General features: G+C 33.5%; 1 protein-coding gene across 2 annotated transcripts in view; it reads right to left on the reverse strand.

The window, feature by feature from the left end:
- Positions 1 to 3,842: 3,842 nt before the first annotated feature.
- The window catches only part of LOC129234633 (brain-specific angiogenesis inhibitor 1-associated protein 2-like), a 155,859-nt gene continuing 147,191 nt past the window's right edge, over positions 3,843 to 12,510 (reverse strand). For both annotated transcript variants that reach the window (XM_054868666.1, XM_054868665.1), the window contains exons 13-15: positions 9,126 to 9,351; positions 6,852 to 7,156; positions 3,843 to 4,041 (exon numbers count right to left, since the gene is read on the reverse strand). In XM_054868666.1, coding sequence (XP_054724641.1) covers positions 3,969 to 4,041; positions 6,852 to 7,156; positions 9,126 to 9,351 — 604 coding nt within the window. In that variant the 3' untranslated portion in view covers positions 3,843 to 3,968. The remainder of the gene's footprint in view (positions 4,042 to 6,851; positions 7,157 to 9,125; positions 9,352 to 12,510) is intronic.

Here is a 12,510-nt window from a genome sequence, read left to right on the forward strand (position 1 = left end):
AGCATTCTCAAGAAGTATGTAACTGTTAAGTCAAGTTTGACTGCATTTATAACTTGTATAATTATTTTATGTAATTTACTCATTGTACATCACATTAAATGAATTTTTCATTTTTCTGATGTTGTATTATCAGCATGATTATGACACATTTGGGCACACAAATTTGACTTTTAATTGATGGCAACTGATTTTTGGCCACTCGGAGTAACATTATAGTTTAAATTATGCATGATCCCAGTGTTGTCCCAAACTTCAAGACAGATTTGCAGATTTGCTTGAAACAAACTTTGATGAAAAGCATTTGATGAAGAACATGTGTAGAAACGTTTTTTTCCCTTTTACTTAGCTCTATTTCAAGGGTATTTTTTGAACAATTCAAAAAAAAAAAAATTACCATTAACGCCCACGGAAGAATTTCGAACCTTTGTGTATGTTCCCTGATTACTAAAAGACTCTTAAACTGATTTCAAAGATTTTTTATTTATTATTTTTTTTGGAAGGGTTATGCTTCCTAGGTGGTCTTATGGTAATTTTATCTGGGTCCGATGAGGGGTCCTGGAGAAATCCAGGAAACTCTTCACATTGTTTACGCTGTAGCTACGCTCACGTCGCCAGGCAAATAGAAAACTCACGTTAGCTTGATATGCTTAACGATACGTCACAGGTCACGTGGTTTAGCCATGAACGGTGCATTTTCACGGCAGATACTTTGTCTTCACCTTAAACAATACTTGACTCTCACGGCACTGGGGTGATTCACGGGTTGGATTACCACGGCACCACCTGTTACTTTTAATCCAACTTAGGTCCTACACTTTTGCTTCATTACGTTTGTTTTTTAGAAAGAAGTTATGGGTAAAAAAACAACGAATTTCATGTGATTTTCCTATTAAAGAATTAAATATAAAACCCATTGTTAAAAAAGGGGGTGCCAGTAAACAGTAACAGTAATCATAATGAACATTTTGAATCAAGGATTCTCCGAAGCTCCGAACATGAAATTCATTAATTATCATTGTTATAGTAGTATTTTTATCTTCATTCATTACGGGGCCAAGTAGACAGACTCACGACTTTTATCATGAATTACGTGACAAGTATTTTTGTGAAATATAAACTAGTTTGGAAAACCGTTAACATTTAAATGGTTCGAATTAAATTAGCACAAAAATGAATCATTGCAAGGAATAAAGATTAGTTTTTAGTGCCAATCGCTTGAAGTTGTATGCAAGTTACTAGTTTTTTTTTAACCGACTTCAAAAAAGGAGGGTCCTCAATTCGTCGGAATCTTTTTATGAATGTCTCAAGATAACTCGAATCGATTTGGATTTTTTAAAGGGTATACTTTCCAGGTGGTCCATGGTCATCAAGTCAGGACCTGATGATGGATTCTGGGAAAATCGAGGAAACTCTTTAAATTTTATGGGGGAGGGGGCTTTGGTTTGGTCTTTTTAGTGACTCGTGCATTTGCTTTCGGAAAGCATAATTTGATAAAGTCGAACTAATGATAAAGATTATTTTCTTTGTACACAATATGCATTTCAAAAAACCTTTCTTCACGGTTATCGGAAGACTCTCCGAGGGGCTATGCTCTATTTCTTCTGCTATTGCGCTCATCTTAGTCGTTTCCAAATTCCTGTGCTCAACGTTTTCTCATTCAATATGCATGCAAGGAAGGCTTCCCTACTATGTACCACGTAATATTTCACGTAACTATTTTATATTTACACCACTATAAAGCAAAAAGAAATTATTTTTAATTAAAAAAACCACCTTCAAACAACACAAAAATAACTGGTGTCATTGTAGCATAGACAATACTATTCTCGACAAGCACCCAGAAAAAAAAAAAGACTCATGGAGTCAAATAAGGTCTTCTTGGAGGCTAAGAAACAGGCCTTGGTCTTCCAATACATCTACTGTCGAATCGAGTGTCCAATGCTTCTTCGCTACTTAGTGTTAAAAATAAATAAATGTATAAAATAAAATTACGAAAACTTTTTTGTTGGGGGGGGGGGGGATGCATACAGCATCTAGCCCCTGGCATTTATTTGAATTTTGACATTGAAATCCATCAGTACACTTATCATCAAGATTATTTATAGCGTGTAACGTTATGTATTTTTATTTCTTACTAGCCGCCTGCGGCGACCAGCTAGTCTGCCTTTTTACGCCGTTCACCTTTCTATGCAAGCGGCCGCCTTGTCATTGACCTTTCAACGCCAAGATTCCCGCCTTCGGCGGCTGTTTAAATACATTTTCTGACGGTAAGGTCATGTCGCTTCAGTTCTTTCTACACAGATTCTAAAATTATATTTAAAAAACTATTTCTTACAATCTTAAATGATGGGAATAAGTAATCTGGCAATTTTGTATTTAGATGAAATTTCGCTTTTTAAGTTTATTTATTAGTTCGTTTTAAGTTTATCGATTAAGTTTATCGCTAAGTGTTTTTTCCTGAAAAAAAAAACGTAATTTTACACCAAACACTCTTTTTTAAATTCATAGAATGATTGAGTAAAGCCCTGAAAAAAAAAATGAGTAAAATCAAACCCGGACAGTTTGTAACTTTGGAGACGAAATTGTGGCTCTCTAAATAAATATTAAAAACAACCGTCGGAATCAGTAACCATGGTAATCTAAAAAATCAGTTCAACATCAATTTTGGTCAAATGAGGTTAATAAGAAATTCGTGACAGATCAAAAAAAAAAAAAACACTCATTTAAATTTTGACGTATAGAATTCAAGTTATATTTTACGCAATTTTGAATTGCGATAGGATCCTACTCGTTGACTTTTTTGCTTCTACAAATGGAATGGAATGAAAACGGATCAGAAATTCGCACCCGTCATATTATGACGCGTGCCTGGGAAGATTATCTGGAATAAGTGATATTCATAAAAACAGAAACGTTAATTTGGATGCGACAGTAAAGATATGGTTATTATGATGAATTCTGCATCGGTACACTTATCATAAAGATTATATTTACATCGTATACTGTTAAGATATTTTTATTTCTTATCAATTTAAAACGATAGGAATTAATAATCTGGGAATTTCTAGATGACGTTTTGCTATTAACTTCATCTATATAGATGTTAATCCTGAAAAACGTAATTTTACAAAAAACAAACAAACAAAAAAAAAAAAAAAAAACATGTATTTCAATGCAAGATCTGTTTGAGTTAAGAATAGAATGAAAACACACGATTTGGAACCATGAAGACAAAAATCTGTTCTTCTAAATAAACATTAAAGTCGACGATCTAGAATTATTTTCGTCATCATGGTGATCTGAAAAATCTACGTATATCAAAGACAATCAGAGCAATTCGTCATTGCCCAAAAAAATTTTTTGATGAGCTATACTGATTTCTTTTTAATCAACTGACAGAACCTAATTTATACCCTTAACTCGATATGATTTCTCAACAGTAAAAGAGGTCTGAAACAGAAAAATCCTCATATAAATAATATCCGATGATCGAGTAACCCGCGTGTTTCAATAATAAAACTCGCGCCACGGCATGATGATTTGAAAATATGTTTGGTAACGTTTAACATGCATAGAAAGGCTTTATTGTGACAAGGTTGAACTCGATCAGTAACTGTTTTACTGGTAAGACTGTCATTTCAGGGGAATGAAGACATGAAATAATGGGCAACAATAAACGCTACCTACTGGAGTTTAGGGTTAATCCACTGGAGTTAGGATTACAAGTTCAACCATCAAAATATCGCCAAACTAGCAATGGCTTCGTTCAAATGTAGAAGAAAGTTTCACCCGTCATACCTTGACGGGAGATTTCCCTAGTTCTGAAAAAATAGCCCATCGAATTCGGTAATACCTTTATTATTATAAAAATGTACATCAATAATTCATATCAAATTTTCTTACAGTCACTTAACGTTTAACAGTCAAACACAGACATTTCCTCAAGTAAAAGTTATTCAGATCCTATGTTAACTAATCATGGGGGCGGAGCGATCGTTCGTTATCACTTTCCGCAGCTTGACGGACGAAAACATATTTTCCCTGAAAGGAGAGAAAGATTTTGTTAGAGAAAATGAACAAGTTAGAAAAAAGACTTTTTTTTTTTTTTTGTTATTAAAAGTACTACTGAAGATTAAAAGTTCTCATAAATTTATAAAGTAAAATTAGTTTTGAGAAAAAGCAGTTGGGATATTCGGATAATTGTTGTTGTTACCGATCGTCTTGAAGTTATTGGCCGCAAAATTTAATCAGAACCAATTCTTATTGGACTCACTCTGCATATGAAATTCATAGAGCAATCTCCCTTGGCGAGAAAATTAACGTTTTACACCATCTACCAAATGCAAATGGATATAAACTCGTTGGAAGCGTAGTTGATCGTTATTTTTATTTTTGGCAGTAAACTTTTGCTTTAAAAAAAAAGTGAAAAATTTTTATTTATTTATTTATTTATTATTATTATTATTTTTTTTTTTTTTTGCATAGGGTAAAGTGAAAATGAAATACCTTTGAAATGAAATATTTTCTATTCGATCATAAAAAAATATTTTTTATCAAATGAATTTATAAAAGGTTGAACGAATAAATAAAAAGATACTGAAAAAAATAAACGAATAATTAAAAATATTAATTAATGTATGAGGGCAAATAAATGAGTGAGTAAAAGAGTGAATGAATAAGAAAATAAGTGAATGAACGAAGATAAAATAAGTGAATTACTAAGTTAAGGTATGTTCATAAAGAAAGATTTAATAAATGATTTAATACTTAAACGAAATTAACTATTTCACTTTTCCCTGCATGTACTTTCCTAATTGTACAAAATATTTAAAATACAAATAAGCTTAATATTAACTAAATAAATACTACACCGAATATTAGAAGGTCTCAATTAATATTTCAAATGTTAATTACAAGAATTTTATCATTTAATAATATCAAAAATAATTTTCGACTTACAACAAAATATTACAATATGAGTATCAATTTTTGAAAATTGCTTGTATTAGCATATTCTATGAACTTCAGCGATAATTTTTTCTTGACTGGAGTAGACTACATGCGTTACTACATAGTTAAAAGATTACTACAGGTGACGCTAGATGCAGAGTAACTATTTCACCATTTCACTTTGCCCCGTTATTTCACTTTGCCCCATATTCCCCTATATTAGTTTAACAAAATATTAAAAACAGAAAATATTCAAAAATAAAATTTCCTAAAAATACTATCGAAAAGAGTCATCAAAATATGAGTTTCATTTCTGATAACTCTTTCTGATAATATTTTTAAAACGGCCAGATATATTGAAGAATTTTAAATGGTAAAAGTAATTATATTATAACTCACTCAATGATTTTAAACTTTAAAAAATATAAAAAACAAACAAATGATTAGGCGTCAACGAGATTCCGATAAGGAAAACTAAAAAAGGAAAAATATAGAGTGAAATTAAATCAATTATTCTGTCTTGATACTTTTATTAGAAAACGATATTTTAACATGGTTTCGAAAACCAATGCTACATGAAGATTTTTTTTTTTTAAATAGAAGTCTCAGTGCTACTTTTTTCCCCAGAAAAAATTCGGTTAAAACTGGAATTCATTCTTATCAGTAAATAAAAAGGTACACGTAATTCTAAAATTTGCGAAATTTCAAATCTACTTTCATGGAAAGTAGTCTTTTCCCGAAACAAAATTTTTTCGCTGTTGAAAGAAAATATTTCTCTATCACATTAGTATTCCAATAGCATTGAAAATTATATTTAATTAAAAAGCAAACTTCACCTAGTACGGTAACGGCACCAGTAAAAGACATGTTTAAGAGATCGGTCTCAGATTAACTCAATTTTCGGAACCTTTTAATGTATTTAGATTTATAAAAATATTTTTCTCTCATGCAACTACATCTCATCTAAGGTTTGGCTGCTTCTGGATCCTCTGAATTAGTTAATTATATTTTTATTTACTCAATTTGAAAAAAAGGTCCGACCCCCAGTAACAGACACCGAAAGTTCAGATGATACCCAGTAACAGAGAAGACGAAGAAAGGATGAGTAAAAAACATAATTCTCTTTTTCGCTTCAAAATGTGCAAAAGTTCTTTATTTTTAGATTTAAGGACTTATTAAATTCAAATGAACCTGAAACACCAGCAGAGCTCGTGGTAGTTGTTCATAACATTTCACCACTGCGGTGGTTCTTCATAACCTTTCACCACTGCCATGTAAATACCAAATGGCTCATAAAATTCACTCTGATAACATTCAATGGTTGCATCGTATTCATGAGCCACAGCAAACATCAGTTTTATCCGCCTAAAATTCTTATTATTTAATTCTAAACTTATGACTGTCTGCTACTGGACCCTTGTCTGTTACTGGTGCTGTTACCCTATATGTTAAATTTTAGGCATTCAAATGATAAAATGATCGCCACAAAATAGAAGGAAGTTTCTTCTACCGTTTGTACTAGTATCTTGAAATCTTTAATTTTGGCACCGACAGTCTTTGGCTTCCAGGTGCTTCATATTTGTACAGCTTAAAAACTAAATTGAAATATAATTATATTTCCCATAAGTGGCTGTATGCAAATGATATCACGATTTGAGGGGGGGGGGGTCGTGAAATTGGGACAGTTTGTGACAAGGGGGAAGTAGGGAAGTATGAGAAGTGCGACATCACTCATTTTCATAAGTATGTTTGTGAAAAACAGCGAGACATGTAACGAGAGGAAGGGGGACAAAAATTTAAAAAAAAAAAAGTGTGACATCATTAACAGAGAGTCGTAAAATAGAATGTGTGATATGTCTTTGAAAAGTTGGAAAAATATGTTTAAACGATATAAAACTCACTTTGGTTTCTGTTCATCTTGCCGCATGGATCCGCTGCGTTCCCTTGGCGAAAATCCTGGCGAGGTTGGCGACAGTAGGAGAGCCACTGGGGCTGGCGGGGCAGTGTCATTGCAAAAGCCGCTGTCGTTGCTCGAGTGAAGAGAAGTGGACATGGGGGGCAGGCGCCGGGGAAGGATTCTGACCAAGGGGTCCGCCCCTGACGTCACAGGGCCCCCGGAGGAGGAGGAGGTGGGGGAGGGGGCGGAGGAGCCACTGCTGGATATGCTCGGGGGAGCGTGAAGAAGCTTGGCGTTAGTCCGCAAAAGCTGGTAGGAAGACACATGAGTCAGAAACTTTCAGTTAATTTCGGGAACAGGTAAACAAAATAAAAGATGAAAAATAAGATGTAAATTTACGTTTTTTAGTCGAAGTGAGTAAAGCTTACAGATAAATACTTAACATAAACACACTGCCGGCTCACTTTTATTTGGGATCAGTGTGAAGGTAATCTCCGCTTCTGGGAGAGGTTTACTACTACCCTCTTTCTTTCGGCTATTCCGGACGCTCTTTTACTGGAGTAAGTGAAGCCTACAAGTAAATATCGAACAAAGAGACGGCAGATTACCTCTTTTTGGGAATCACTGTGAAGGTATTCGCAGCTTCTGTGAGAAGTTTACTTATCCCAGGTCTCTTATGGCTCTTCTAGACTGATGATACCAAACAGGGGTGAAGCTGCAGTCTCTGGATGCCAAAACGAGCTGTTTGGTACAAACTCGAAAGATGAAAAGCTTGTAAAATTGCTAAAGGATTAGTTATGTCTTTTAGTGCAATCAATTTTATTTAATGCAGCATTTTACCTAATGAAACATTTTTAAATTCCTTTTTTTAAGCTAACGAGTTTGACCTTTGAAAACTGATAGCTTTAACATAATCCGAGCATTTAAACATGGCTTACTGAAAAGTATAAAAGAAGTTGGGTTGAGTTATTTAGCGTAGAATCCTTTTACAGCAGAAATCTAGACTGTAAATTGGTTTTCTTGTTCCTGAAAATTTCCAGTCGTTGGCTTATTCTGGTGCAGTAGCTTATTCCAAATGCCCTCTAAATCGATTTCTGTAAAAATGAATGTTGTATCTGCTAACAATAATTAAGCAACATTTAATGCACTTGACTTGATACAGCGATTCCAAACTTGGCAATAATGAACTAAAATTGGCGACTTGTGTAATTTCTGTTCTAATAGCAAAAGCAACGATTGAAGAAGAATTCTATCATTTGAAGAAATCTAAAAATATCACGTTATTCTCCAAAGTAAACATATCAAACTCCTTTGCGTTACTGTGCAGCTAAGAAAACTTCCGGAAAAATGTACGGCTAAAGTTTCTAACTTATTTTCCCCCCATATTTTCGCTCAAAAGTAATCATTTTGCAGAATCAGAGCTACAAACCGATCAGCTAGTTTCATAAACTGAGAATATGCGGGGTTTCCTTTTGGTTAGAAAGCAATTTCGCTAGCTTTATTTTCTATCGGGTATTTCAAATTTCTAATTTTAAATCTATTTATAGTTCAAATTCTTTAAAATTTTTCTTCAACTTGGAGTGGTAGAAGTTCTATAACATTGACAGCTAAAAATTTTACAACTTGCATAAAAGTGCTTTAAAACACCTACTTAAAGTTTTAAGTGGAAAGTAAGTGTCTAAAAGAGTTCTTCAGCAGTCCAGAGTCACACAAACATGATGAAAATTCCCATCGCATGAAATGTTCCCCTACTAACACAATCATAGCCAGAGAGAAAGTAAATGTAATAAGGTGAAATCATATGTGAAACTTTATTTAGTTGTTTAAAGGCATGCAGGTTATCCAGTTAATTCCCTATTAAACAACAATTGAAGGGTTTGCAGCAACAAAGAGTTAACTCCATTTTTTGATTGTTGGGAAATCTCTTGGAGTAAACTCCATATTTCCTCAAGCGAATAAAGCAGCTAACTCATTCTAGCGAATAACTTGAGAACTATCAACCGGAGATAAATCCTTGTTGAACCAAACGGACTTGAGAACTATCAACCGGAAACAACTCCTTGTTGAACCAAATGACCAAAAAATGGAGTTAACTCTTTGCTGCAGCAAACCCTTCAAATGTAGTCTGACGTCTAAGAGGCGTCAGAAAGTTTGCAATGTCAATCCTTTCCTATTTTTTACAAAAAATCAGGAGTGCACTACGGATCTTAAGTCAACAATTAAATTACCTTTTTCTTTTTTTAATGATAAAATGACAGAAACTGGCCCCAACCATTACCTGTAGCGAATCCATGTTCTTAACAGACGAATCTAAGAAAGTGGAGAGGGGTCTTTGAGCATTAGGAGGTGGAGGAGGCAGCAGGAAATCGGAATCGAGCGCAACAGGTTGGTCCAGTCCGTTGTGGAATGGCTGGATGTTGGGCGTGGTGCGACTACGACTAACACCGAAGCAAGTGGAGTAAGGATTCGACAGGTCCACACTCCGACGCTTCAAATCCAGAGTGCTAAAAATGGGGAAAGAGAGAAAGGAAGAGAAAGCACAAGGTATGAGGCTCAATTAGGGTTTCCCATTTTTTCTCTGTCTAATAAAAATTTAAGGAGAAAAAAAAACAGCACATATAGGAGCAATTCTCTAAAAATGAGTTTAAATTTTTTTAACGCACTTACATTCAAAATATGTAAAAATTTCTAACACTGAAAATCATTTTCAAACATAGATTAGATACTTAAAATACACTGGCCTCAAAAAGTTAAGGTACAACCGTTTTTTGCACCTAATTTGCAAATGAATGAAAGTAGAAACAAAAAATTTGGAGGATATGTGCACTAAATAGTTTTTTTTATTGAATGCGTCATAGTATATAAGTGTATTGCATAACTGTATAAGTGAATTGCAAAAACGATTTATAACAAAAAAACGCGATCTTTGTGGAGAAGTTCATTCTTGGAGAAAACAGTACATCACAGTGATGTGCAGTAAAATGTCATGGAAACAATACAAAAACGAGTTATAATAAGGAATGTGTACCCCCCCCCCCCCTTCAAACTTGAATGCACAGGCTGCATCGATTTTACATGCTGTTTATTAAGTTATCGGGCACCGGAATAGGAAGCGAAGACCAGACACAGAGTATGCCTTGTTCCAGCTCATGTAACGATTTTGGAGGAGGATTCAAAGCAGAAACCTGTCTGCCAAGATAGTCCCAAAGATGTTCTATCGAATTCAGGCATGAAAATCGAGCTGGCCATTCCATTCTTTCCAAACCTTGATCCTCAAGATACTCCTCAATAATCCAAGCTCAGTGAGGTCGTGCATTATCATCATCAGAATGGAGTCATTACCAATAACACCAGCATATGGGCAGACATATGGATCAAGAGTCTCATCCCGGTATCTCAGACCAGTCAGAGTTCCTCCATGGATCATATGAAGGTCAGTGTGACCACCGAGCGAGATCCCTGCGCAAACCATGATGTGTGTGTGTGTGATTTCACCACCTCTATAACTGTGTCTTTAAACGCCCTGTCTCAGTAGACGCCCTGAATCACTCTCCAATGTAAATCTAGACTCGTCTGTGAACAGCACAGAAGCTTCGAAAAACTTGTTGCACCTTTTTTTGAGACCAATGTACTATTTACAGTCTTAAACTTGAACTGTCCGAACATTCTCAAATCTAAGTTTAACTGTGCGTCCGGCAGAATTACGAGTATTTAAGAAACTATTGTTTCTAGGAAAATTTTTAAAGTACCTAAAAATTGTATTTCTTGGAAAAGATACTATTTTTGAATAATATTTTCCATTAAATGTGAGAGAACCACGAAACTTACAAAATATTTGTGGGGAAAAAAAGAAAAAAAAGAAATAATTTTAATTTATCGATTTCTATGAGGTAAAAATATTCTTAAGCCCGTTTATTGGGTGAACATTTTAGCAAAATCTAGAGAGTCGAATATTATAATAATGTTACTTAACGTAACATAACTCAAAATAAGCTTCCCGTTAAATATGTAAGCAACAATTAACAAAAAAACTCTATAATATTTTTTATCATGTGCGTTGCGCACACATAGCATGCATTAGACTTATTTTCCCGTACTATTTTTATTACCACTAATGTCAAAAACGCATTCATTTGTCTGCTGGTAACTAATAGTAGAGAAAGAACTCATTGATGTACTGCTGGACGTTAGCTGACTAATGAGTCGGCAACAACTAGAATTCTTACCTATGTAGCGTAAACACAAGTATGACAACTGAATTTTTTATTTATTTTTAACATTAACAGCGCTATTTTTTAAAGTAAATGATTTTCAATATTTTTAATTCAAGTAGCTACGACTTGAAAAAAAAAAAATTCAAAACTTTATTCTAAACTTAGATTTTCCCAGAACTGCCATAAGTTTACCATTCAGAATTCTACAAAAAAGTCCATAAAAGGCAAGTCTCAGAGCTGTGACTCTAAAAACATGAACTGATTCCATTGCATACCAAATAATAGACTACAAGACGATCAATTTCGCCAACTTCGACAGTTTGATGCAAATCATTTTCTTTCAATAAAATATAAGTTAAAAACTTGGAAAAACTCATTATTGTTTTATTAAATTTCTTGCATGAAGATTGAAATTAAAAGCTCATCTGATGTCAAGAATTGAACCAGAAACTAGTTTCGCTTTGCTCATCTGACGACGAATAAAAAAATATGTAATACAAACAAAAGGTTTTGTTTTATAATTTGTTTTTCTTGAGACAGTAAAATTTTATTTGAAAATTTGAGTTTATAAGGGGAGATTTTATAGGGGAGTGAAAATTATTTACTTCAGACAATCAGTCAGTTAACTGCAAAAATAAGGGTTGTTTCAAATTTGCTAATATTTGAGCCCTTGGGCTAAGATTAATGGAAAAAAAAAACGCTCTTTCGCGAAGTAACTAAGCAAATTCAGAGAAGTATTAGGAAGTTATATCATAAAAAAGAGAAGAAATTTTTTTTTTCCATAATGAAAAAATATTTCAGAATTTAAATCAATATTGTTCCCCCCCCTTTTTTGCATTAATTTAAGAATCTGATTTTTGTTATTAGCTTAAATTTAGGATTTTTGATAGTTGTCTGTCAATCGGAAATAATGAAAGGTTTAAGTACATAAATTTCATTTGTCCCGATAAAATATACTTTAAAGTAAATCAATGAATAAAAATAAACTAAAATTTCATTCCAAATTGCTATTCCAAATGCATATCCAATTTATTTTATCATGGTAATATGCATAAATTTCAACTTCATATTCTTCTAATCCCAAAATTTATGCAATGAAGTCATTTACATACTATATCATGTATTCAATATAGAATGGAATATTTACGATGTATTTTTTGAGTTTGAAAAGAAAGAAATCGTGAAATACACAGAAATCATTCATTATTTAAATTCGCATAGAAATCGCGAACTCACAAATTCAAGTACATAAAAGATGGCTTCATGTCACACGATTTGTAAAATGCTAATTACGGGCAACTATACAAAAGGTTTAATACGCTTCACTATTCTCGACCTTACATTCAATTGAATCAGTATATTTTGTTTAGAACATTTTTGGAACTATTCATAGTACTCAAATTTTTACGGTGCATACATATTTATGTGATTGACCAATAAAACGTAAAA

This window comes from Uloborus diversus, chromosome 1, assembly GCF_026930045.1.
Source record: "Uloborus diversus isolate 005 chromosome 1, Udiv.v.3.1, whole genome shotgun sequence".
NCBI lineage: Eukaryota > Metazoa > Arthropoda > Arachnida > Araneae > Uloboridae > Uloborus > Uloborus diversus.